Source organism: Tachypleus tridentatus, chromosome 6 (assembly GCF_004210375.1).
Source record: "Tachypleus tridentatus isolate NWPU-2018 chromosome 6, ASM421037v1, whole genome shotgun sequence".
Classification (NCBI taxonomy): domain Eukaryota; kingdom Metazoa; phylum Arthropoda; class Merostomata; order Xiphosura; family Limulidae; genus Tachypleus; species Tachypleus tridentatus.
This window is the reverse complement of record NC_134830.1, coordinates 157280796-157308722: the sequence shown is the minus strand read 5'-3', so window position 1 is coordinate 157308722 and position 27927 is coordinate 157280796. Positions and strand designations below refer to the sequence as shown.

Genomic DNA, 27927 nt, shown 5'->3' with positions numbered 1-27927 from the left:
TGACAATTATTTAACAATAGAAGTTGTGTCTTCCAATAAACCCGAAGATGACAATTATTTAACAATAGAAGTTGTGTCTTCCAATAAACCCGAAGATGACAATTATTTAACAATAGAAGTTGTCTTCCAATAAACCCGAAGATCGCAATTATTTAATAATAGAAGTTGTGTCTTCTAATAAACCCGGAGATGACAATTATTTAACAATAGAAGATGTGTCTTCTAATAAACCCGGAGATGACAATTATTTAACAATAGAAGATGTGTCTTGTCAGAGCTAAAAATAAAAATAAACTTATTAACCCTTAATTGTTTTGAGAAGTTTAAACTAAAAATACGGCAAAATTTTTGCGTAACCCAATGGTGAGATACAATAATTTATCTTTACAAGTCAAGTAACAATTGTTCAAACAGTTTGTTGTTTAAACTAACGGTAAAGTACAACAGTTTATGTTTACAAGTCAAGTAACAATTGCTCTAACAAATTTGTTTTTTAAACCAATTATAAGGTACAATAATTTATCTTTACAAGTCAAGTAACCATTGTTCAAACAAATTTGTTATTTAAACTAATGGCGAGATACAATAATTTATCTTTACAAGTCGAGTAACAATTGTTCAAACAAATTTGTTATTTAAACCAATGGTAAGGTACAATAATTTATTTTTACAAGTCAAGTAACAATTGTTCAAACAAATTGGCCCTGCATGGCCAAGCGTGTTAAGGCGTGCGACTCGTAATCTGAGGATTGCGGGTTCGCATCCCCGTCGCGCTAAACATGCTCGCCCTTTCAGCCGTGGGGGCGTTATAATGTAACGGTCAATCCCATTATTCGTTTAGTAGCCAAAAAGAGTAGCTTACACTGCTAAATTAAGATCAGTAGCTTTGCGCGAAATTCAAAAACAAAGACTATTTAAACCTGCCTTACCTAACAATTAGTCTTACACTGCTAAATTAGGGACGGCTAGCGCAGATAGCCCTCGAGTAGCTTTGCGCGAAATTCAAAAAACAAAGAAAAATAAATAAAATCAAACAAATTTGTTATTTAAACCAATAGTAAGACACAATATTTTATCTTTACAAGTCAAGTAACAATTGTTCTAACTACATTCATCACCAGTTTAGAGTAACCAGGGGACTTTTAAATCAATTTAAATGTTTCTTGTCAAAGTTATGAAACGTAGCGCAAGTGTTTTCTGGAAAGGAGTGAAAATATTGCGCGTCTCAAGTTGACGGGATCTGTAGATAACGGTAAGAAAGCTGACGCTCAGCTGGAACTGTCTTCGGAGGAAGTTAAAACAGTAGTTTGAGGGAAAAGTCGAGTTATTATTGACTGAACGATTTCGTCATCAGTTATTTTAGACCCGTAAATTTAAATTTCGTCTTCGGGGGAAGAAGGAAAACAAATGTGTATTTGATACTTGGTAACCTCGAATACTTTCCAAAGTGGCTTTTTCGACGAATAAACGATCAAGATCCAGAATAAAAAGGCAATATACATTAAGATAAGTGAAAGTGAAGTTTGACCTGGTATATAGAGCATTTAGCAATCAAGATGGAACTCTGGTTTACGGACATTACCGACCGTTATCGTGACTTTGTATTTCTGTATATTTAAAGGACACGTAAAGATAAGGACTTGTTGTTTTGTTTGTTCAAAGCTAAATAACCAGTTAACTGCGTTCTGTACACCGTGGGGAATCGAACCCCGGATTTTAGCACTGTGAATCAGTAAATTGATCCAGTTGGGGTCTGCAAGGATTGTAGACCAGCATATGAAACACGTAAACTACACTTGGTTATGTCGTATAATAATTTCATTGTTTGCACAAAAAATCGATTTACAATTGAAGGAAAGCAATACAATTTAACCACGATTGTGAACAAGTGACGTGTTTGTGTCTCACAATGAGTACGAACGGTTTCAAGCATCAGCTGCTTTAAAGTTTGTTTTTTTAGTTTGCTGTACAAAAAATGTCAATAATTGATTTTTTATAATAATTTATAACGTTTGAAATACTTCTGGAATTTAATGATTAAACTGGTATCCTTTTTTTAAAATTTTATTTTATACCCAAGCATATATTGTTTTTATTCTTAAATCTACCAGATGGCGCATATATTGGAGACATGCATTTCTTCAATTTATAAACGGACTGGAGGATCGATGAGACGTCGGTATTGATGTGGAGTTTCGTGGCTGCTGTAACCCCTCACTTACTCTAAGTCGGTTCCACTCCACCCCAACCTGTATTTCTAAATTTCCTATTGCAGTAGATTCTCGTACAGAGAAACATTATATATTTTAAAACAAAGCCGCAAAAGGCTGTATATCTGTTGAGCTCACATCGGGGAATCGAACCTCGGATGTAAGCGTTGTAAGTCCATACACTTACTGACGTGCTAAGGTATAATAATAGAGAATAAAACACCTGTACCATGAGCGAGAGAATGTCATAAATATCCATATTCTTCGGTTTGATGTATGTGAAACTTAAGAATATCTTTTTCCGTTTAGTTCTAAATCAAAATTTCGTATTCATATTCGAAACATAAAGTTTGGACATTTTTTCAATAAAGTAAGAGTTAATTAAAGAAATACATAGCAGGTTTCCAGACTGTTAACTCTAGAGGCCTGGCAAAGCATGGCAGTTAAAGTATTTGACTGGTCATTTGCGGATCCGGGATCGAAACCCGTCGCCTAATGAGTTAACGCAGTGGTCGAAGTGCTATAATCTAATAGTTAGTCTAACAATTCGTAGGTTAGTAAAAAAAAAAAAACGTTGTATGAGTTAGTGGTTGATGGTGTTGACAGACAAGTAAACAAAACAAATCCCTCAGCTGCGTAAGTTTGTTTCCTCAACCAGTTGAGTAAATACATTTGTATCAGAAATCTTTTTTTCTTTATAGCCTCCATTTCTTGAACTGGCTGGTGCAGAAATGTGTATGATGTAGTTTTGTTACAGAAGAGTGTTTGGTAGACCGATGTGTGAGTATGATGTAGTTTTGTTACAGAAGAGTGTTTGGTAGACCGATGTGTGTGAATATGATGTAGTTTTGTTACAGACGAGTGTTTGGTAGACCGATGTGTGTGTGTATGATGTAGTTTTGTTACAGAAGAGTGTTTGGTAGACCGATGTGTGTGTGTATGATGTAGTTTTGTTACAGAAGAGTGTTTGGTAGACCGATGTGTGTGTGTGTATGATGTAGTTTTGTTACAGACGAGTGTTTGGTAGACCGATGCGTGTGTGTATGATGTAGTTTTGTTACAGACGAGTGTTTGGTAGACCGATGTGTGTGTCTATGATGTAGTTTTGTTACAGAAGAGTGTTTGGTAGACCGATGCGTTTTGTGTATGACGTAGTTTTGTTACAGAAGAGTGTTTGGTAGACCGATGCATTTTTGTCTATGATGTAGTTTTGTTACAGAAGCGTGTTTGGTAGACCGATGCGTGTGTGTATGATGTAGTTTTGTTACAGAAGAGTGTTTGGTAGACCGATGCGTTTTTGTGTATGACGTAGTTTTGTTACAGACGAGTGTTTGGTAGACCGATGCGTTTTTGTGTATGACGTAGTTTTGTTACAGACGAGTGTTTGGTAGACCGATGTGTGTGAATATGATGTAGTTTTGTTACAGACGAGTGTTTGGTAGACCGATGTGTGTGTGTGAATATGATGTAGTTTTGTTACAGACGAGTGTTTGGTAGACCGATGTGTGTGAATATGATGTAGTTTTGTTACAGACGAGTGTTTGGTAGACCGATGTGTGTGTCTATGATGTAGTTTTGTTACAGACGAGTGTTTGGTAGACCGATGTGTGTGTATGATGTAGTTTTGTTACAGAAGAGTGTTTGGTAGACCGATGTGTGTGTGTATGATGTAGTTTTGTTACAGAAGAGTGTTTGGTAGACCGATGTGTGTGTGTGTATGACGTAGTTTTGTTACAGAAGAGTGTTTGGTAGACCGATGCGTTTTTGTGTATGACGTAGTTTAGTTACAGACGAGTGTTTGGTAGACCGATGCGTTTTTGTGTATGATGTAGTTTTGTTAGAGACGAGTGTTTGGTAGACCGATGTGTGTGTATGACGTAGTTTTGTTACAGACGAGTGTTTGGTAGACCGATGTGTGTGTATGATGTAGTTTTGTTAGAGACGAGTGTTTGGTAGACCGATGTGTGTGTATGACGTAGTTTTGTTACAGAAGAGTGTTTGGTAGACCGATGTGTGTGTATGTATGACGTAGTTTTGTTATAGAAGAGTATTTGGTAGACCGATGTGTGAGAATATGATGTAGTTTTGTTACAGAAGAGTGTTTGGTAGACCGATGTGTGTGAATATGATGTAGTTTTGTTACAGAAGAGTGTTTGGTAGACCGATGTGTGTGTGTGTATGATGTAGTTTTGTTACAGAAGAGTGTTTGGTAGACCGATGCGTTTTGTGTATGACGTAGTTTTGTTACAGAAGAGTGTTTGGTAGACCGATGTGTGTGTATGATGTAGTTTTGTTACAGAAGAGTGTTTGGTAGACCGATGTGTGTGTCTATGATGTAGTTTTGTTACAGAGTGTTTGGTGCGTGTGTGTGTATCATGTAGTTTTGTTACAGAAGAGTGTTTGGTAGACCGATGCGTTTTGTGTATGATGTAGTTTTGTTACAGAAGAGTGTTTGGTAGACCGATGCATTTGTGTCTATGATGTAGTTTTGTTACAGAAGAGTGTTTGGTAGACCGATGTGTGTGTGTATGATGTAGTTTTGTTACAGACGAGTGTTTGGTAGACCGATGTGTGTGTATGATGTAGTTTTGTTACAGACGAGTGTTTGGTAGACCGATGCGTGTGAATATGTGTGTATGACGTAGTACTTTTGTTAGAGACGAGTGTTTGGTAGACCGATGTGTGTGTATGACGTAGTTTTGTTACAGACGAGTGTTTGGTAGACCGATGCGTTTGTGTGTATGACGTAGTTTTGTTACAGACGAGTGTTTGGTAGACCGGTGCGTTTTTGTGTATGACGTAGTTTTGTTACAGACTAGTGTTTGGTAGACCGATGTGTGTGTATGACGTAGTTTTGTTACAGACGAGTGTTTGTTAGACCGATGTGTGAATATGATATAGTTTTGTTACAGAAGAGTGTTTGGTAGACCGATGTGTGTGTGTATGATGTAGTTTTGTTACAGACGAGTGTTTGGTAGACCGATGTGTGTGAATATGATGTAGTTTTGTTACAGAAGAGTGTTTGGTAGACCGATGTGTGTGAATATGATGTAGTTTTGTTACAGACGAGTGTTTGGTAGACCGATGTGTGTGTGTGTATGATGTAGTTTTGTTAGAGACGAGTGTTTGGTAGACCGATGTGTGTGTGTATCATGTAGTTTTGTTACAAACGAGTGTTTGGTAGACAGATGTGTGTGAATATGATGTAGTTTTGTGACAGAAGAGTGTTTGGTAGACCGATGTGTGTGTATGACGTAGTTTTGTTACAGACGAGTGTTTGGTAGACCGATGTGTGTGTATGATGTAGTTTTGTTACAGACGAGTGTTTGGTAGACCGATGTGTGTGTATGATGTAGTTTTGTTACAGACGAGTGTTTGGTAGACCGATGTGTGTGTATGACGTAGTTTTGTTACAGACGAGTGTTTGGTAGACCGATGTGTGTGTATGACGTAGTTTTGTTACAGACGAGTGTTTGGTAGACCGATGTGTGTGAATATGATGTAGTTTTTTTACAGACGAGTGTTTGGTAGACCGATGTGTGTGTGTATGATGTAGTTTTGTTAGAGACGAGTGTTTGGTAGACCGATGTGTGTGTATGACGTAGTTTGTAGTTTTACAGAAGAGTGTTTGGTAGACCGATGTGTGTGTATGACGTAGTTTTATTACAGACGTGTTTGGTAGACCGATGTGTGTGTGTATGATGTAGTTTTGTTAGAGACGAGTGTTTGATAGACCGATGTGTGTGTATGACGTAGTTTTGTTACAGACGAGTGTTTGGTAGACCGATGTGTGTGTATGACGTAGTTTTGTTACAGACGAGTGTTTGGTAGACCGATGTGTGTGAATATGATGTAGTTTTGTTACAGACGAGTGTTTGGTAGACCGATGTGTGTGTGTATGATGTAGTTTTGTTAGAGACGAGTGTTTGGTAGACCGATGTGTGTGTATGACGTAGTTTTGTTACAGACGAGTGTTTGTAGACCGATGTGTGTGTATGATGTAGTTTTGTTAGAGACGAGTGTTTGGTAGACCGATGTGTGTGTATGACGTAGTTTTGTTACAGACGAGTGTTTGGTAGACCGATGTGTGTGTGTATGATGTAGTTTTGTTAGAGACGAGTGTTTGGTAGACCGATGTGTGTGTGTATGATGTAGTTTTGTTACAGACGAGTGTTTGGTAGACCGATGTGTGTGAATATGATGTAGTTTTGTTAGAGACGAGTGTTTGGTAGACCGATGTGTGTGTGTATGATGTAGTTTTGTTAGAGACGAGTGTTTGGTAGACCGATGTGTGTGAATATGATGTAGTTTTGTTACAGACGAGTGTTTGGTAGACCGATGTGTGTGTATGACGTAGTTTTGTTACAGAAGAGTGTTTGGTAGACCGATGTGTGTGTGATGACGTAGTTTTGTTAGAGACGAGTGTTTGGTAGACCGATGTGTGTGTATGATATAGTTTTGTTAGAGACGAGTGTTTGGTAGACCGATGTGTGTGTATGAGTAGTTTTGTTAGAGACGAGTGTTTGGTAGACCGATGTGTGTGTATGTAGTTTTGTTAGAGACGAGTGTTTGGTAGACCGATGTGTGTGTATGACGTAGTTTTGTTACAGACGAGTGTTTGGTAGACCGATGTGTGTGTATGACGTAGTTTTGTTACAGACGGGTGTTTGGTAGACCTATGTGTGTGTATGACGTAGTTTTGTTACAGACGAGTGTTTGGTAGACCGATGTGTGTGAATATGATGTAGTTTTGTTACAGACGAGTGTTTGGTAGACCGATGATGTAGTTTTGTTAGAGACGAGTGTTTGGTAGACCGTGTGTGTATGATGTAGTTTTGTTACAGACGAGTGTTTGGTAGACCGATGTGTGTGTGTATGATGTAGTTTTGTTAGAGACGAGTGTTTGGTAGACCGATGTGTGTGTATGACGTAGTTTTGTTACAGACGAGTGTTTGGTAGACCGATGTGTGTGTGTATGATGTAGTTTTGTTACAGACGAGTGTTTGGTAGACCGATGTGTGTGTATGATGTAGTTTTGTTACAGAAGAGTGTTTGGTAGACCATGCGTTTTTGTGTATGACGTAGTTTTGTTACAGAAGAATGTTTGGTAGACCGATGTGTGTGTCTATGATGTAGTTTTGTTACAGACGAGTGTTTGGTAGACCGATGTGTGTGTGTATGACGTAGTTTTGTTACAGACGAGTGTTTGGTAGACCGATGTGTGTGTATGACGTAGTTTTGTTACAGACGAGTGTTTGGTAGACCGATGCGTGTGTGTGTATGACGTAGTTTTGTTACAGACGAGTGTTTGGTAGACCTATGTGTGTGTATGACGTAGTTTTGTTACAGACAAGTGTTTGTTGGACCGATGCGTTTTTGTGTATGACGTAGTTTTGTTACAGACGAGTGTTTGGTAGACCGATGCGTTTTTGTGTATGACGTAGTTTTGTTACAGAAGAGTGTTTGGTAGACCGATGTGTGTGTGTATGACGTAGTTTTGTTAGAGACGAGTGTTTGGTAGACCGATGTGTGTGTGTATGACGTAGTTTTGTTACAGACGAGTGTTTGGTTGACCGATGTGTGTGTATGACGTAGTTTTGTTATAGAAGAGTGTTTGGTAGACCGATGCGTTTTTGTGTATGACGTAGTTTTGTTACAGACGAGTGTTTGGTAGACCGATGTGTGTGTATGACGTAGTTTTGTTACAGACGAGTGTTTGGTAGACCGATGTGTGTGTCTATGATGTAGTTTTGTTACAGACGAGTGTTTGGTAGACCGATGTGTGTGTCTATGATGTAGTTTTGTTACAGAAGCGTGTTTGGTAGACCGATGTGTGTGTATGACGTAGTTTTGTTAAAGACGAGTGTTTGGTAGACCGATGTGTGTGTATGTATGACGTAGTTTTGTTATAGAAGAGTGTTTGGTAGACCGATGCGTTTTTGTGTATGACGTAGTTTTGTTACAGACGAGTGTTTGGTAGACCGATGTGTGTGAATGACGTAGTTTTGTTACAGAAGAGTGTTTGGTAGACCGATGATGTGTGTGTATGACGTAGTTTTGTTATAGACGAGTGTTTGGTAGACCGATGTGTGTGTATGACGTAGTTTTGGTACAGACGAGTGTTTGGTAGACCGATGTGTGTGTGTATGATGTAGTTTTGTTACAGAAGAGTGTTTGGTAGACCGATGTGTGTGTGTATGATGTAGTTTTGTTACAGAAGAGTGTTTGGTAGACCGATGTGTGTGTGTATGATATAGTTTTGTTACAGACGAGTGTTTGGTGGACCGATGCGTTTTTGTGTATGATGTAGTTTTGTTACAGAAGAGTGTGTGGTAGACCGATGCGTTTTTGTGTATGACGTAGTTTTGTTATAGAAGAGTGTTCTTTCTGTGTTATATGTGTGTGTGTGACTTTTTTCCGTTTAAGTCATTTCCTATCGAAGTTTTTAGTTTTTTTACAGTTTTTGTTGATCTCTGGTGAATCTACTATAAAACTACACTGGACGTGTCTGTTTTAACACAATAATCTTTGTTCTACGTGGAAGCAAATACGATGTTAACCACAATTTATCTGGAACGTTCATAGCCGACGAGGCCATTCGTTAATTATTCCAGAATTATTCCAAAAACAAATAAGACACAAATGTATCATTTGATAAATCGAATAATGGATGATTTGAACTGTTTGTTGTCTGGTTGATGTAATAAGGTGTGTGAATATCCATGTGAGTATAATAATATCTGTGCTAAGGACATTCACCTATGTTGGAGGCCATTTTCATTATAAGCTGACTAAACTTGAATCGATTGGTGAAGATCTGACAGCGAAAAATGACGCGAAAGAAAGACGCTGATTAAAAATTTACTTTTCGCGCTATAAGTAGTAGAGCGCATATTTTAGCGACACATCAGTTATGTTTAATTTGGCAAAGTATGATCCTGAATATTATTCGTAAAGTATTTGTCGGAGACAGCTTTCGTCGCATAATATGACGTAATCAAGAGGTGGAAATTGTAGGTCTTCCTTATAGAAAGAACTCGGTGTTTGGAATATGCAAATAAGCAAGTTATGTAACAGTCAGTGTCGATTTAAAGTAGCGGTGCAGTGTCATGTAAACATTACTACATTTTGACATTGGAGTTTGTAGGTATAAACATGATGCGAACGAAAATGAATCGTTTTTGGGAAGAGTACGTAACAGCACATTCCGTTAAAATATTAATACTTTTATATCATAAAGATGTGTTCAGATCGTGGATTTAAAATGTCTAAGACGGTTATATTTCTTGAACTTCATGACAGTTGAAAATAAAGTAATATAGATCAGCTTGGGGTACCAGGATCGTTCAGATAGAGACCTGCAATAGCTCTTACTAAAGTCATAGTAAGAATTTTGACGAATGAGATTCTATGAACGAAAAGGTTAATGGCATTGAGCGTCCATTTGCCCCTGGCAACAGTACGCAACAATCAAAAAGGATTTCCATGTGGAAAAAGAACAAAAGTTTACACAAATGTGTTTCAACGACATAATGAAACGAGTATTTTTTTTAGAAATGTATTCGAAAATATGTATTCAAGTTACTGAAGGCAGTGTCTGTATATTTTTGTGCGATTGGACGGTTGAAATAGTAACCGTCATCCTCATACTTTAGATATCTTACAGCAAGCAATTAGGGAGAAAGGGTTTGCTTTAGCCATGACAGCCTTACGACGACGCCCCCAGTGGTATCGCGGTATGCCAGCGGACTTACAGCGCTAGAAACCTGGTTTTGAGACCCGTGGTGGTGGGCAGAGCAAAGATAGCCCATTGCGTAACTTTGTGATTAACTTCAAACAAACAAACTTATGACGGAATCTTTTAAAATGGAAACTAATCTACAGGGTTGTTGCAAGGTCATGTGCTGTAACGACTTGGTGAGTCTCCAAAATCGTATTAACGTATCATATTGAACCTCCCAATGAACAAGATATTTAACAATATATTTATCAGTTTCATATCAGATAAAGGTGTTAGCAATTATTTGAAATGTTTTAATAAAAAGACGGGAAACTGTGGCTACCAGTTGTCTTTTAAACTCTGTTAGTTGTAAACATTAGTAATGCCAAAGTATCTTTCAAGGGTTTGTTTTCAAAACTCGGTTACTACTAAATCAAGTTTAATTCTGAAGTAACTTATAAATACTGAAAGAACAATGAATTGGAAGAGTGATCGGTTTACGGCAAGTTTCAGAGATTACCTGTACTTTATCGTAATCAATATAATAATAAAAACAATATGTAGAGGTTTTCATATATTTCAGAGAATTATATATTTGTAACGGAATTATGCTTTAGTAATTGTTTCTCGCATCTTCCAAGCGTCCTTTGCTCGTTCAGCGGTAAGTCTAGGGATTTACAACGCTAAAATCAGGGGTTCGATTCCCCTCGGTGGGCTCAGCAGACAGCCCGATGTGGCTTTACTATAAGAAAATACACACTATTCCGAGCGTAGCTTAGTAGTTAGCTGCCGCACTGTGTGAGTCCAAGGTTTGTGTCCCATTAGTATACAAAATCGCTGAAGACTGCAGTTATGAGGACATGAATTTAGTGAAAGTGAAGTTATATTTACGTGATCACGTAATAAACACGTGGCACACAATGAGTGCAATTACATTTAAAACGACCACGTGAGAACTGCAGTTACGAACATCACGTGTATTTTAGTGTTTAGGCTTATGTTTTTAGGAATCGTATAGCTGTGTGGATTATAACTTCGTTATGGGCATCCCTTCGAGACAAGACGTCCTCAGCTGATACTAGCGTAAGTGGTCTCATACGATACGAGTTCGCGTGCGGATTGTGTGTTTAAAAACATTGGAGACAGTCTGAATGTTTATGAACCATTTATAAAAACTGACGAAGTGAGTAACTTAACTCGGTTCATTTCTGTCACTGAAACACATGCTTTATCATCAACTTTTCTCTCGTTGTCCAGGCTTGAGACGTGATAGTGGACGAAACTGCATCCCTTTGCTCGGGGGTTTCTAAACTTTCTTAGCAAAATCTCCCCCATCCCCCCTCACACACACACCCAGAACATTCCGCATCCTGACTTATTAATCTTTAGACAGTGATGACGACGCTCCCCCCCTGGAACAATTTACTGCAGCCCCCAGTGTGGAACAGCTCTTGCCTTGACTGGTCTGTACAACCTTTTGTTCTGTACTGCGCGTTGAAATGACAAATATTTGTGATAAGAAAGAAAGAAAAAAACGTTCTTACGCATGCTGCAAAAAGTGGACAGCCTAAATTATATCTTCTATAAAAGAAAGGGCAAGTCTGAATAGTCATATATCTGCAGTAATGCTGTATATAAAGAGATGATGGATGGTTCGGTAGTCAGTTTTGAAAAGATGTATCATATTATCTGGTTGTTTTTCGTTGGTGTCACATCGTTGTAGTGGTACGTGGTTGTTGTCGTTTTTTGTTTTTTGTTGGTATTTTCTCGTTCAGAGCTAAATAGGCTTGGCATGACCAGGTGGTTAAAGCACTCGACTCGTAATCCGAGGGTCGCGGGTTCGACTCCCTGTCACACCAAACATGATCACCCTTTCAGCCGTGCGGGCGTTATAATGTAGGTCAATTCCACTATTCGTTGGTAAAAGAGTAGCCCATTAGTTGGCGGTGGGTGGTGATGACTAGTTGCCTTCCCTCTGGTCATACACTGCTAAATTAGGGACGGCTAGCGCATATAGCCCTTGTGTAGCTTTGCACGAAATTCAAAACAAACCAAACCAAAGCTAAATAATGAGCTAACTGCGTTCTGTACATTGCGAGGAATCGAACCCCGTATTTTAGCACTGTAAGCCAGTAAACTGGCCCACCTGGGGACTACAATCCCAGTTAATCCCACTATTCATTGGTAAATTAATAGCTCAACAGTAGGCGGTGAGTTCTACTGGTCAGTTGCCTTCCCTCGTCTCTATTCAGTAATTCGAAATTAAGGACGGCTGTAGATACGTTTTAATGACTCGTGTGTTAAAAAAAAGTGAACACAAATTAGTTTATTTTAAGGCAGAGTCACTAAAACGTATCTACCGTCGTCCTTAATTTCGAATTACTGAATAGAGACGAGTTGAAGGCAAGTGGCCAGTAGAACTCACCGCCTACTGTTGAGCTATTAATTTACCAATGAATAGTGGGATTAACCGTCACATTATATAAGATGCACGGTTGTTATCTCTGTAGTCCCAGGTAAAATCTGAATTTGTTCAGCCTAAAAAAAATACGAACGAGCAGCGGTGATGTGACATACTTTTTGATGAGGTCAGTTGTTGGGAAAAACCAAAATAAACATGGGTCCAGTTGGTCATAGCTAACCTACTCGATGTGTACTATATATGTATATTGGCCACAAAGTTAGAAAAGAACGACCTTTGCTCTTTAGATAACGAAATAAAAAAACAACTTAATTTTCGTTAACGTTTCGCTGATAAAGTCGCAACGGCGAGAGCTGAACTTTATTATTATTATCTGGACAGTAAATGACTTTTTAGTTTCCAACTTCGTGGTCGAAACGTTTCCATTTTTCCACTTTGCGCTACCAGTCTTCGTATATTATGTTTGTCGACGACTGACGTGATCTTACAAGCGCAGTACGACTGGAATATAGATTTTGAAATGAAACATAGTGCAACGATATAAATTGCACCTTAATATTCGTAGCTAGATTAGAGGTTTTGGTGCAATTTTCGTAAAATCCGATCAACTGGTTCGAGAGACATAAGCTTCAAACCGTCGACAGTGAGAGCGCATGCGTCGTGTCTCGCGATTATATACCTCGAAGAACTATGGAACAGTCGGCACGTGCCGAAAAATAACATTCACTGTCAAAGGAAAGCGTGCAACACAACGGAAAATCATAATATCGGCTTTACGTTAATTCCGGTTGTATATTAACGAGTGATGTTAATACACTGGGTGGGATCTGAAATAATAGCGTCATCCGCCACAGGATGAAAGAACAAAGAGTTGTAACGTACGTATCGGGTTTTCTGTATGCGTATTCTTATTTGTTATGGAAAATACGTGTGGTGAAAAGACGTTATTTTCTTGAACCGAACCTGTTTATTGTATGTTTGTTTGGTTGGTTTTTTATTTCGCGCAAAGCTACCCCAGTGCTGTCTGCGTTAGCTGTCACTAATTTAACAATGTAATGAAAAGACTAAAAGGAAGGCAGCTAGTCATCACCACCCATCGCTAACTTTTGGGGTACTCTTTTACCTACGAATATTGGGATTGACCGTAATATTATAACATCGTCACGACTGAAAAGACGAGCATGTTTGGTGTGATGGGGATTTGAACCCGTGACCTTCAGATTAAAAGTCGGGCACTTTAACCACCTTGCCACGCCGTGCCCTTTATTGTTTAACATGCTATATGTCAACAAACGAAGGGAAGGTACTGTAGGGACAAAAGGAACGGTAACAAAAATGAGTAACATTGACAAATGAATACATGGTCAGTTGAAGGCACTGGATTTGGTCTTTGGTCTGGTGCTTGGGTCGCAATCGGTGGGTCCTCATCAAACCATGAATCTTCGGATTCACAGTCTAACAAGCTAATCGCTAGACCACTCCCTATCTCTTGTTTGTAATTCGATACGAATAAAAACACAAAGACAAAGATAAAATGAGAATATAATGATTTTTCTGGCATCAAGAAAGTTTCCATGCTGTCGCAGGAACGGCACACCAGTCGTAAGGCCACACCTTGACTTACGTTTGTGTCATTTAGACAAGGAAGTTACAATTCAAATGAGAACGAAATCGGTTAAGTTATGTATACTGCATTCCAGAGAAAAGCTTGGAAGTAACTGGTTCTCCCCTCCACTGTGATTCCAAATAGTCCAAAATATCCAGCGTGTAAATTGTTGGCTTGAGGTTATTTGATCGCGTGTAAGTATTTAGATATATGTTCACGTGTAAAGTTTTATTAACATACTTTATTTAAGCGCTGTTTAAAGAAAGAGGACCAAACGGAAAGATCGATTTTAGCTGATAATTTATGACGATCGATGTCGTTCAAGAACTGTTTATTCTCTGTTGACAGTTGCAACAAGATTGGCCTTACTTAGGAGAATGCCACTTAAAATCGAATTTAGTACCACTTAGTTCAGTGGCACAAGATGGCGTTACAAGAGAAGTGGTAACTTGTTCTGATGAGATCATCATATTTAAGGCGACTGTCTTTTGACATTGCTAAGCCTAATAACTCGTGTTAACTCATCTAAAGAGGACACTGGCTAAGAAATGTTTAACTTCGATTCTAGATACTTCCCAAAGAGGACATCTCAGAAGGAGCTGCATCTGTAGTCTAATAATGTTTTTTGTTGTTATTTTAAACACGGTTTTCAAAAGAAACCCCAAACTTTATTCTTCTTGTGAATAATAGTAAAATTCGAAAGCGCTCGAGTTTTGGGTCTTGTTTGAAAACGATTACAGCATTTTTGTATGTGATCTTGTTTGCTGATTTTTTGACCAGAATTTATTTAAAAACATTATCCAAAAAGGTGAATTAGTTTAAAGTCAGTTCATAAGGAGTTTATTTTGTCTATATAGATATATAACTTTCATCAGTCACTTGTTGTATAATAACTTCTGTTGGTTAGCTAATTTTGATCCACTTCATGTCGAAGGACGTGCCCAATTGATTCCACTTCTTTCTAACTTGATGAAGGTCCGGCATGGTTAAGGCATTCGACTCGTAATCTGAGAGTCGAGGGTTCGAACCCCCATCCTACCAAATATGCTCGCCCTTTTAGCCGTGGGTGCATTATAATGTTACAGTCAGTCCCATTATTCGTTGATAAAAGAGTAGCCCAGAGTTGGCGGTGGGTGGTGATGACTAGCTGCCTTCCCTCTGGTCTTACACTGCTAAAGTAGAAACGGCTAGCGCAGATAGCCCTCGTGTAGCTTTGCGACGGAATATGAAACCAAACTGATCTAACTTAAAGTTCTTCGTGCTTGGACATTCACAGTTTTTATAAAGCTTGTCCTTCCATGTTATCCATATTGGCTAGCATTGCCCCTAGTAGCTCATTGGCAAACTTGAGAGCTGACACCGCTAACAACTAGGTTTTGGAGCTCCTGGTGAGCACAGCACTAGTAGCCCCATTGTGTAGCTTTGTGCTCAACTAAAGAAAAACAAATGCAAATTATTGTTGGTTTTCTTTGTCTTTTCCCACTTCTTTCTCCTGGTTGCCAATTCGTGGCTTGTCCTTCTATTGTTAGTTCTTTGCGTTTCATATCCTGCCGTCTTTGGATGGTAAGGAAGACGACTTTAAATTGGGCCTACTTTCTTGTTCATCATCTTCTCTTCTGATATTATCGAGATAAAAGTTTTTTGTAGATGTAACCAAACCACTAAGACCAAACAGCGTTCAGTGTTCTCTTTAACTCATAAACAGTGTGGCACGAGCTCGTTGGTAGATCGTAAGTTGCAAACTGGTAAGTTATATGTTGATATAACTTATAGAACGAATGTGGAACCACATTAAAGAGCATCATAGAAACCTAGTCTCATGATTTATTTGTCAAGTCTCCCCGTTACCATGTGCGCAAATGCTTGTAAAAAATAAACAAATATCAATTATCTTAATCTTCCTTTGTAAAAGTAACAAGAACCATTAATTTCTGGACTTTGTAGCCGTCGGTGCGTTATAAGAGTGAAGGATAAATCCCACTATTTGATTAAAGTAAACCCACTAGGTGGCGGTGGGTGCTACAAGGCCCCAGTTTCGAAGTTATAGACTAGAGAGAGAGAAGGTAACAAGTCGAAACTGCATCTGCCTGCAAGACAAGTCAGACTGTTTTTCTCCAAATGTGCGTGATTGTTAGATTAATGCTGCTAGGACAGTGGTTCTTAACCTTGTTGGAGGTACTGAACCCCGGAAGTTTCGTACTTGCATTCACTGAACCCTTTGTAATTGGGAAAATAAAATATGATTTTTTCAAATTCTCAACATAGTAGATATTTTATTGGTGCACAGAATGAACCATGCATCAATTGCACACAATATCACCGTGTTCAAAGAATAAAACCAACAAACATGAATTTCACACAAAAACATAACTCAGTGAATATTTACTGCAAATTAATGTGACTTTTGCTGTTTCCTTTAAGAGACAAGTTCAGAAATGTGTGGCTTCACCTTGGCAAGTACCACTCTCATATCATTTTCGCAACAAAGTCTGTTCCTTTTCTTCGTTTTTATGTCTACCATCCTCGAAAAGGATTGCTCGCAAAGATACGTTGTAACAAACGGTATGAGTATCTCAAGGGTTTTCTTAGCAATAAGAGGGTACGCTACGATTTGGTGACACCAAAACGTTGAGAGTGTTGTTGTTCTGAAAAGTTGCTGTTCAACCTGGCTCTGCTGAAGTTCAATGATTTCGTTGAGGTATTCATCATTGACATCTGCTGTCGCAACACTAAACGTTAACGGCTGTCTCACCCATGTTGAATATGACTCTCTGGTGGGGAAGTATCCGTCGAAAGACTTTGCGAGCTCATCTAGTTGCATGGCAATTGCTTGCTTCAGTTCCCCGGGTACAGAAATGTCTCCGATTTCAGACACATCTTCGATCTTACTTGCACAGTCGTCCAGCAGGGGAAAGTTTGCGAAGTTATCATTCTCTGTTCGTCATTTCCATCACGGTAGCTTTTTTGAAAAGCCTTCAGGTTTTCTTCCGCTTCGATGATGTTGACTCCACCAGCCATGTACGCCAAAATGTGGATGAACTCAGATTTGTTGAAGCAATCTGCATGGAAATGCTGGTGCTCTCGCAAAAACAGGGCTAATTCCACACGCATGGCAAAAACACGATTCAGCACTTTTCCCCGGGATAACCACCGAACGTTAGAGTGGTACAGAAGTACCTCGAATTCAGAGCCCATTTCATTACACAGCTCTTTGAAGATGCAGTGCTTCAGGGCACTATTTCGCACAAAGTTCACACATTCCACTACAATTTTTAATACTTCTGCTAGTTTTGAAGGCAAGGTTTTTGTTGCCAACGCATGCCTGTGCAGAACACAGTGCGTTACAATGATGTGTGGTGCATCGGCTTTCACCAGTGCACCAAAACCAGAGTTTCGTCCCAGCATGACTGGAGCTCCGTCCGAACAAACTGCAGAAACCATATCCCACGAAATATCGTTGTCTCTGAAGAAGTCATTCACAAGTTTCCAAACAAACTGCAGAAACCATATCCTATGAAAGATCGTTGTCTCTGAAGAAGTCATCCACAAGTTTCTTCACGTTGGCTGCCTTAGTTGTTGTTGTAAGAGGCTTACAAAATAAAAAATCTTTTATCTCGTCGTTCTTCATATAACGCACGAATACAACAAGCTGGCTTAGATTGGAGACGTCGGTGGTCTTGTTGAGTTGAAGGCTGAATTTTGCTGGGCTTGAAATCAGATCTCCAACTACTTGAGCCAAGATGTCATCGCTCATGTCATCTATTCTGCTGCTGATGGTATCATTTGAAAGAGGAATTTGGGATAAAATATTTTCAGCAGCTTTTCCAACATGATATTCGCCATCTTCAACGCAGCTGGTTTTACGAGTGCTTCACCAATGGTGTGTGGTTTGTCCTGCTTTGCGATCAAGTACCCAACTTCGTACGATGCTGTAAGGATCGGATTTCGATGGGTACAAAGCCGAGAACAGGCAAAGTAGCCTTTTCAACGAGCCTGGCTCTCTTTACCTTGAATTCAGCAAGCATTGTGTTCTTGTATTTCCCATCTCCATGAAGTTTTAGGGAGTGTTCTCTTAGTTTTGCCAGTGCTAGACTAGAATTGCTCAACTTGGCATTGCATATCATGCATTGAGGATGCTGACTCCCATCATGTTCCGTTATACACGTGAATCCATGTTGTACGTATTCTTCCGCCCACTTTCTGTTTTTGCTCGACATAGTATGAAGGGATTGAAAGATTAGGGAAAAAAATCACAAATGACGCACGATTACTACAGTCACAAGTCGACTGCTAAGCGCACGAAGTTCCCTGCAGCACAGATATTAAGGCCAAGTGATGTGACGTGATCAGCCGCAGCCAATTATGGCCAAGTGGAGCATGACGACACGAATCATACGAGTGGGGTGAACGGAACGGACACACACAGTGTGTGTGTGTGTCTTGACCTCCGCCGAACCCATGAGACTGACTCACCGAATCCTGGGGTTCAATTGAACCCAGTTTAAGAACCACTGTGCTGGGACTAAATCATTTAATGATTCCACAGTAACACGATATGGCGTTACAAGCAAGTTAATATTTGAATTTAGGCCCAGCATGGCCAGGTAGGTTAAGGCGTGCGACTCGTAGTCCGAGGGTCGGGAGTTTGCATCCCTGTCGTGCCAAGCATGGTCGCCTTTTTAGCCATGAGGACGTTATGATGTGACGGTCAATCCCACTATTCGTTGTTAAAAGAGTAGCCCAAGAGTTGGTGGTGGGTGGTGATGACTAGTTGCCTTAGTCTAGTCTTACACTGCTAAATTAGGGACGGCTAACGCAGATAGCTCTCGAGTAGCTTTGCGCTAAATTAAAAAAAACAACAAAATCATTATTTGAATTCTTCAGTGTAATGATTTTTCACAGTAACACTAAAGGGCTCCACAAGCAAACTAATATTTGAATCCTTCAATTTATTACCTTTTCATAAAACACAAGATGGCGCTGCAGGTAAACGAATACTTGTAAATGCAGGTAAACTTTTAGTTATTACCACCATTAGGGTGCGGTATGTCAAATTTCAAGTGGAGAGAGGGGTAAAATACCAAAACAAAAAGACAGCTGGTTATGACGCATCCGTACTACACACTTTTTACGGAATTGAAAAACAATTACAAAAACTATTTACACTTTCGGCAATTAAATATTACTGTAAAATTTCTCACAGATTACTACTGTTCTAATAATATTGTTTTTATGGTACTACTATTTACTTTGAGGAAAGTTATGGAATCTTTCCTAGGTGGACACAATACGTTTTTTTATGACTAATAAACGGTTTACTGTCACGAACGTTCCGCTGTAAGATTTAAAGCAAGGCTGAGACAAGTATTATTGATTTGAAATTTAATGGGTAATTTTGAAATGGTCCCTTGTAATTTCTTGTATTTTGTTGGGTCACTGATCATTTCATTAGTGAACATCAAAAATTGGATATTTCGGGGGGAGGACGAAAACGTTCGTAATTGTTCATACAGCTCAAACGTGTGACATTAATCACTTGTTGTTACTTTGGTATCGCTATGTCTCAGGTTTTAACAACATCAGTTACTGAGCCCAAGTGTTGAAGTAATAAATATTCAGTATGAAGACTAGGTGTATTTCAGCGTATTTCCTGATAGTGTTCTATTACAACAGTAAATAAAAAGGTAACAAATAGTTTTATTTCTTGCTTTTGAAGTTCTTGAGTCATGTCGTGTTGTAGTCCACAGAGTAGTTCGTCCTCGTGGCATGCGTACGTTTCAGAGACGTCACAAGAGTATAGATTGCAACTTTAAGCATTCTTAATGCTACGTTGGTTTAGTGTCAACTAAATTACTTACAACACACTACTGTAAATTGGCGTGAGTGGTTAAAAAAAGAGGTGACCTTCTCAGGGCAACTTTCTGCCCTCTTTCAGTGGAATAAAAGTATATTATGTGACAGTCGTAGCAGGAGTAACGCTTGCGAATACGCCACGTTTTTCGTATTAGCAAGTTATAATTAATATATTTCGATTTTTTTATGAAAGCTAGAGACAACAAATTGACAGTTTTACGTAGAAACAACACAAACTTTTGTGTACTTGTGTTACCATAATTGACGGGTACTAACATCTTGTTACTGATGGTCGTGTTATTCTGTCTCTGGTAAACCAGTTCGTAATTGTTTTCGCTATCGCACTAAAACGATCGCCCCCAGAAAGCTGGGTCGTCATGGCGACGCACGTGTCTTTGTTCACGGTATACGGTTAATGTATAGGAATTAAACGTTCATCTTATTTTCTCATTTTTCTTCCTTACCTAACATCTCCAAGACAACAGATGACTACGGATGTGAATTATCAAAAGCGCGCGTTGTGTAGAAACCGGTTTCATTTATGTGAAAACAAATAAATTACTGAATGCCTGTGTTTCTTACCGCGTTATCCGAGGAGATAATCTCACAGACACAAACTTGTATTGAACTTTTCTGAACATGTGAAATGATGCATCCTTCTGCAGAAATTCTCTGATTTTTTCACATGCGAATAAGAGATTTAAATACGATTTGTTTCAGTTTAAATGGGTGACGTAAAAACACTTGTTAATGCTAGAAATAAACAACCTTAACAACTTAATGTTATATTTTTGCTTTAATTGGACACTCAACGTTTCACAGTAATTCTAAAGGCATATACTGCCAATAACTGGGTTTCAGTACCTGTGGTGGGTTTGGCACAGATAGGTCATTCTTTAATTTTGCACTTTGTAACAAACAAACAAATTTTTTTCCACAGATCTTTGTTACAAATAGAGAAAATATATTTTTTTCCCCTCTCAATGTTGGAAAATTATATCCATTACAAGTTTTTTAACTTTTATTAATGGCAGATGTGTTTTCTCTAGTTCATGTTCTGTTTATGTACAGTCGTGAGACTTAGTAAAGATTAAAGGAAACCTAACTTAGATGGAGAAGTTTTGAGAGTAATAGAGAAAGATCTTGAAGAGCAGATGGTTTGATCACGTAAATGAAGAGACACAGGGAGAAAGAAGACAATTATAGGTCACACTGTGTAGATGGAGGTACTTTGGGCATATCTTAAAGAATGGAAGAAGAAACTCTTAAGACAAATAACAAGTTGAAAGCCAGTTAGAAGAAAACACAAAGGAAAATTGAAGATACCAGGCATAGAACAGTAGAAAGTGATTTAAGTAATAAAGATCTGGACAAAATAAAAGTTAAAGATTGGGCAGAAGACGGAACAAAGTGGAGAGCCATCATGGTTGCTTTAGGGACCATTCAAGGTCTGGAAAGTACTAATGATTAGAATACTTACAGTGTGATGATGATTAGTTCCTGTTTGTGCATATTTGAATTCAAAACCTAGCCAAATCTTTTCATACTGAATTCCTTTTAACACACTGTTCCATTTGTTTCATACACTTAGAGAAATAAAGCAGTTAATACACATAACCCATGTCATTATTTTTAACTACTTGCTTGTTAAGAAAATGGTAACACAAAACTACTAGGGTCATGTTAAAATGTTTGTTTGTTTTCCAATTCTTGTGCTAATGTTATTTTTAATAGTTGTAGAACTTCAGCTGAATAAGAACAAGCATCCATTTATTTGTGAACCACACAATTCATACAAACAGGTAACAACAGGATGTCAGTAAAGAGCATGTGTATAGGATCTACAATTCATACAAACAGGTAACAACAGGGTAACAACAGTATGTCAGTATAGAGCATGTGTATAAGATCTACAGTTCATACAAACAGGTAACAACAGGATGTCAGTGTAGAGCATGTGTATAGGATCTACAGTTCATACAAACAGGTAACAACAGGATGTCAGTATAGAGCATGTGTATAAGATCTACAATTCATACAAACAGGTAACAACAGGATGTCAGTAAAGAGCATGTGTATAGGATCTACAGTTCATACAAACAGGTAACAACAGGATGTCAGTATATAGAACTTGTGTATAGGATCTACAGTTCATACAAACAGGTAACAGCAGGCCAGGTACAACAGGATGTTGGTATATAGAGCCTGTGTATAGGATCTGCTGATGTACAAACACTGTTTAAGTTATATTTCATTATGTACCTGTAAATTTCATTTTATAGCCCACTAATTACAAGAACGAGATTGCATAATCCATCATTGTACAGGATCGAATAAGGAGTTGTGTGTCCATGATTTCTATTCCTATTGGTCGCATCGTTTCCTTCTGTAGAATCATTGTATAACTTATAAAGTAGGAAGATTTGATAAACAAACAGATTACCATTAATTGTTAATGAAGCAGCATTATAATATGTGAAGGTATGGTTTATGTGTCAAGGTTTCACTGGTGTTAAGGTCAGTAAAACCTTACATCGTGTGACTTAATACATTTACCCACCAAGGTGATTCCTGTTTGGCAGATTTAAAGTTTGTGTGTCTTGCAAAGTAGTGAAGTCAGCCATGCAGGTGTTCACTGTCACAATAGTTTTATAGTGGGTTATTAACATTGTAGTAACAGTTTTAAGTAGTATTCTATGGTTTACTTTCCCCAAGACAGCTTTGTTTTGTTAGGGTACACTTTTTTTGTTCATGTGATCCATTATGTGATATTATTGATTACGTAACAATAATTTTTACCTTTTAATATTCTTCATCGAGGTACAGCATTAGGGTATACTTTTTTTGTTCATGTGATCCATTATGTGATATTATTGTAACAATAATTTTTCTTTTAATATTCTTCATCGAGGTACAGCATTAGGGTACCTATTCAAATTACGTGTAATTGTTTTTATGCATCTTACTTATGATATGTTTATTGGCGTTTCAGGTGATAGCTTTTATTTGTGGTCTAATTGTCATCCTTCTGATGATCCTGTGTTTGGCTTCTTCGAACTGGTTAACGGCAGAGAAGTTCAGACAAGGTCTTTGGGAGCACTGTGTTGAAGAAAATGCACCACTGCCACTGCCTTTTGACCTGAATGCCAGATCAGGCTGCTACCCTGCCCGTCCTGTTGGTGAGCAGTTTTCTCCGTCGCTTTTAAATCAATTTAAAAAATCCGTTTCCTAAGAAAGCTACATTAGTTTCAAAGTTCCAGTTATCTGATTGGTCCATGTAATAATTTCTTGTTACTTGTTTATTTAAATACCAAAACACAGTAAGGTTCTACAAAATCTGATAATCAGTGTCTTTTTTTCTAAAGACCTGACTTAATATTATAGAAGTATAAAGCCCTAACTTAATATCATGGAAGTATAAAGCCATAACTTAATATCATGGAAGTATAAAGCCCTAACTTAATATCATGGAAGTATTGTTAATAGCACAACTACTTACCAACTTTTCTCTTCCTGTCTCCTAACTTTTCTTTAAAAACGAACCTACCCTGAACAGAGTGTAATATCAGCTAAGTTAACACACTAGCTGCTAACCGTAATGTTAGGTTTTGACTCTGTAGGAAACTTTCCTGGTTATACTTAGAATTGAATAACCGAAATTATAAAGTAACATATTACATTTTTTTTTTTTCTAATTATAGTTATGAAATAAAGTGAAATATCCATTATGTTTTCTGTTATTTATTTACTGCCTATTGGTCATCAACATGAAAAGATAATCAAACATGAGAAATGCTGCATGTAGAAAACCATTATGGTGAAGGAGTGTGTGTCATTCTGTTATTTAAATATAAGCTTGTGCTTACGAGATGTGGTGTACAACTGATGCTTTCTGCTGTTGTTATTTAGCATAATAAAGACTAGTATGAGAATATTCATAAAATTAAGTTTCCTAGTATTGTATTTGACTCAAAGTTTTAAAGTATTGCATTATATGTATGCTTTTCAAAGATGAAACAAACTTGCAAATTGATAGTATCAATTTCTGGTGCCTTACCTTTAAAACTCTGTTTGTTTTAGCTGGTTATTTTGGATAAATTTTATAACATTTGTGACTGTATTAATACTTGAGAGCATCTTGTATATTTTTAGCTTAGGAAAATGAGGCTTCCATTCCCAGCAGTTTAAGTTTTATAATTTTATCAAAATACTACAGTATATAGAGTTTTTCCACTACTTTAGCTGCTTGGTAAAGTTTTGTAATCATTCTGTTTGTGGTAGAACTTTGAATTTTAGAACTGCCAACTGAGATCCAGATCTCTAATTTACGTTGTGGGTACATAATAGAAGTGACAATTCCTCATGTTGCATGATGGTGCTAACCAGGTAGTTTTTCTTTGGTCAGTAGTTCAAAGTTAGGGACAATGACAGATAGCTGTGGTGGCTTGACCATGAGTGCAAATACAACTTGAGTTTTGTTTGTTGTTTTTTTTTATTTATTTTTTTGCATAATAAAAATATTTACATTAAGTCTGAGATTTCATATGTATTTAAATAATAGCTTCATTACTGTACTTTGCTTTTGTATAAATGATTGTGTGTTTTTAACTGATTGTTTTGGAAAATGCAAATATTGAAGTACTTAAGAGTGGAATAGGTAATTTTATGATGATTTTAAGAACAGATGGAACATCCCACATCTTGGGTTTTAAAACTCCATCCAACAGGTTGAAGAAGGAAAAATAAAGTTTTCAGGAATATTTATCTCTACATAACAAACATCTGTTTCCTTGCACCATTTTCATGAAGATGCCCAGCATGACCAGGTGGGTTAAGGCATTCTACTCATAATGTGAGGGTCACGGGTTTAATCCCTGTTGTACCAAACGTGCTCACCCTTTCAGCCGTGGGGGCATTATAAAGTGACAGTCAATCCCACTATTTGTTGGTAAAAGAGTAGCCCGAGAGTTGGCGGTAAGTGGTGATGACTAGCTGCCTTCCCTCTAGTCTTACACTGCTAAATTAGGGGCAGCTAGTGCAGATAGTCTTCATGTAGCTTTGTGCAGAATTAAAAGAAAACAAACATCCATGAAGATTTTTGCATATGGCACGAGCCTCAAACAAAGTCTCCACCACTGCACATGCTGATGTGTATTGCACCAACCAGTTAGACTCTAACTCTCCACCAATAGAAGGGCAACACACCTTCCAGGAGTGCCAGCATGTAATCAAAGGCTTGTTCTTTCATTGGCATGGCCTGTCTTCAGACACATCCAAATTTATTTCTTTATCTTCATAAATGTGAAATTTTTGCACTGCAGTTAACACTTCATTGTCTCATATATCTTATCTGTACTTAAGTGTTTTTTTCTGTCAACTTTACCTTTTACATCAAAAACAAAACTTATTTTGTGGATATTTTTAATGGAGAATTTCCAAGTACATGCTTCTGACACTCCAACTGCATCAGTGGTGACTGGAGACAGTAAACATTTCTGAAGTTAATATTTCCCTGTATTACTTGCCTCCCACCCTTCTTTCATGCTTGTTCTATAGTTGTTTTTCGTCATCAAGAACAAACCTTTCTGAAAACGCATCTCCCTCCTACTGGTAGAGAGCTACAATCTTAAGAGGATTACATGATAGGCTGACACAATGCACATTAATATGTGTAGAGGTAGAACCTTCATTCAAGGCTTGTAGCATGTGCTGACATCTTCAGGGCAGTGGTGCAAGGTTCTTTGTTACACAGAAAGTTGAGTGACTATCTGAAGTATGTTTTCAGGTGAGGAAAATGTTATCTATTTCTAATTGAGGGAAATAGCTTACCCTGTAGATAATACTGTTAATATCCTTATTATACCACTCAATTTATCTAGTTGTCATACAGTTTTTCATGATCAGCCATCAATTTGTGATTTTCATATATAAATCACCTTAAGAATCTATTGGGGTTTAATTTCCCATCCAGTAGTTTGAAAAATCCTTCCCAATTGCACAGCAGTATGTTTACAGACACACACAGCTAGAAACCAGGTTTTATTACTCGTGGCGAGCAGAACACAGATAGCCCATTGTGTAGATTTGTGATTAATTCCAAACAAACAAGCTATGAAAAAAATAGAAACTTCTATGAACTGTGTTCCAACTCCCCCAACCACTAGTAGCAGGTTACTTTTGCAGACAGTCTTTCAAATGAGTCAGTGGTAAGTTTACAGTTTTACAAGGCTGAAACCTGGGATTCGATTACCACAGTGAAAAGAGTGCCGAGAGCCCATTATGTATCTTTGCATTAAAACAACTGCAGTCAGTAACTAGTCAACACCTAATGCCATTAGAATAATAGATTAGGCCTAGCTCTTTAAATTTTGATAATTTATGGTAAAAATGTTTATTTCTTGTGTACAAGTCAAACTGTCCATCGATATCATTAAATGACTTTTGCAACGTAAAGCATATATTATAAATATGTGTGGTAATGATTTAACTGTAAAATGATATTAAATAAAAATAAGAAGTTTCTCGACTTACACACCAAATAACTTTAAACTTTAACGTATCACATTACAACTCTTCAGTTAAGTTTGTTCAAATAATTTCTATAATATAGCATTCCCTCCATCATATACCTTGTAGATATTATTAAATTTAACTTCCATGCATGTGACAAACAATTTTTATAACATATTTTAAAGTGATATACCAGAAAAACGTGTTAATGTTGTAATAAATTAAGCTGTTATTATTTATTAAGAACTTTATGGATTGAACACTTTCAATCACTAATTGCTCCAGTTTTTCTTGTGAAGATTTTTGTTTGTTAAATGATAAGAAAATTAATAATTTGTGTTTGGATAATTGAGCCAAAAATAAGAATTTTTGAAAGTATAAATTTTTTTAGTTGTTTGTAGTTGGTGATGCTGTGAAATAAATATTCTAATTTCTCTATCTAAATAACACATTTTTTGAACAGAATAAAGAAATAAATGAGGCTTACTAATGAAACTGTGGAACAAGTAGAACCTTCAGTTTGCTTTTCTCCAAATATTTTTGTCGTCATGAATAAGTAGATAAAGAAAATTCAACTCTAATTAGTGCCATTTAGGAAATAAAAATTTTCAGCTGTTGAGGGATGATCTGTTTAATTTCTTAATATGCTAATATAGCAAAAGCAGTTTTACCCACATTAAGGCTAATGTGCTTCAATGGAAGTATTATACTCTTGGGAAAGAGAGCTAGAGATAATTAAGAGTCTTCGATGATAAAGTGACAGTTTAAGAGACGTATGGTATTAACTAGGATTCTTGTTAATAAATGAATCCTGTGAAAGAATGAGTGAATTATATTGTTCCTTTATTATGCTTGCATTTAATGAGTAACATGGACAGATATTACTGATTTCTCTGAAACATTTTTACCAATATGTTTGTTTTTTAAATTTTTATATGTTTACGAGGTCAAAGTCTATAGACCATTCTGAAGAAGAATCGTCAGTACACATGGCTTTATGTTTGAAGAATAGTCAGTACACATGGCTTTATGTTTGAAGAATAGTCAGTACACATGGCTTTATGTTTGAAGAATAGTCAGTACACATGGCTTTATGTTTGAAGAATCGTCAGTACACATGGGTTTATGTTTGAAGAATAGTCAGTACACATGGGTTTATGTTTGAAGAATAGTCAGTACACATGGCTTTATGTTTGAAGAAATCAGTACACATGGCTTTATGTTTGAAGAATAGTCAGTACACATGGCTTTATGTTTGAAGAATAGTCAGTACACATGGCTTTATGTTTGAAGAATAGTCAGTACACATGGCTTTATGTTTGAAGAATAGTCAGTACACATGGCTTTATGTTTGAAGAATAGTCAGTACACACATGGCTTTATGTTTGAAGAATAGTCAGTACACATGGCTTTATGTTTGAAGAATAGTCAGTACACATGGCTTTATGTTTGAAGAATAGTCAGTACACATGGCTTTATGTTTGAAGAATAGTACACATGGCTTTATGTTTGAAGAATAGTCAGTACACATGGCTTTATGTTTGAAGAATAGTCAGTACACATGGCTTTATGTTTGAAGAATCAGTACAGTCATGGCTTTATGTCA

General features: G+C 37.5%; 1 protein-coding gene across 1 annotated transcript in view; it reads left to right on the top strand.

The window, feature by feature from the left end:
- The window catches only part of LOC143254224 (transmembrane protein 47-like), a 54817-nt gene that overhangs the window by 12563 nt on the left and 14327 nt on the right, over window positions 1-27927 (top strand). The window contains exon 2 of the mRNA XM_076509017.1: window positions 22804-22990. Within this exon, the coding sequence (XP_076365132.1) occupies window positions 22804-22990 (187 nt within the window). The remainder of the gene's footprint in view (window positions 1-22803; window positions 22991-27927) is intronic.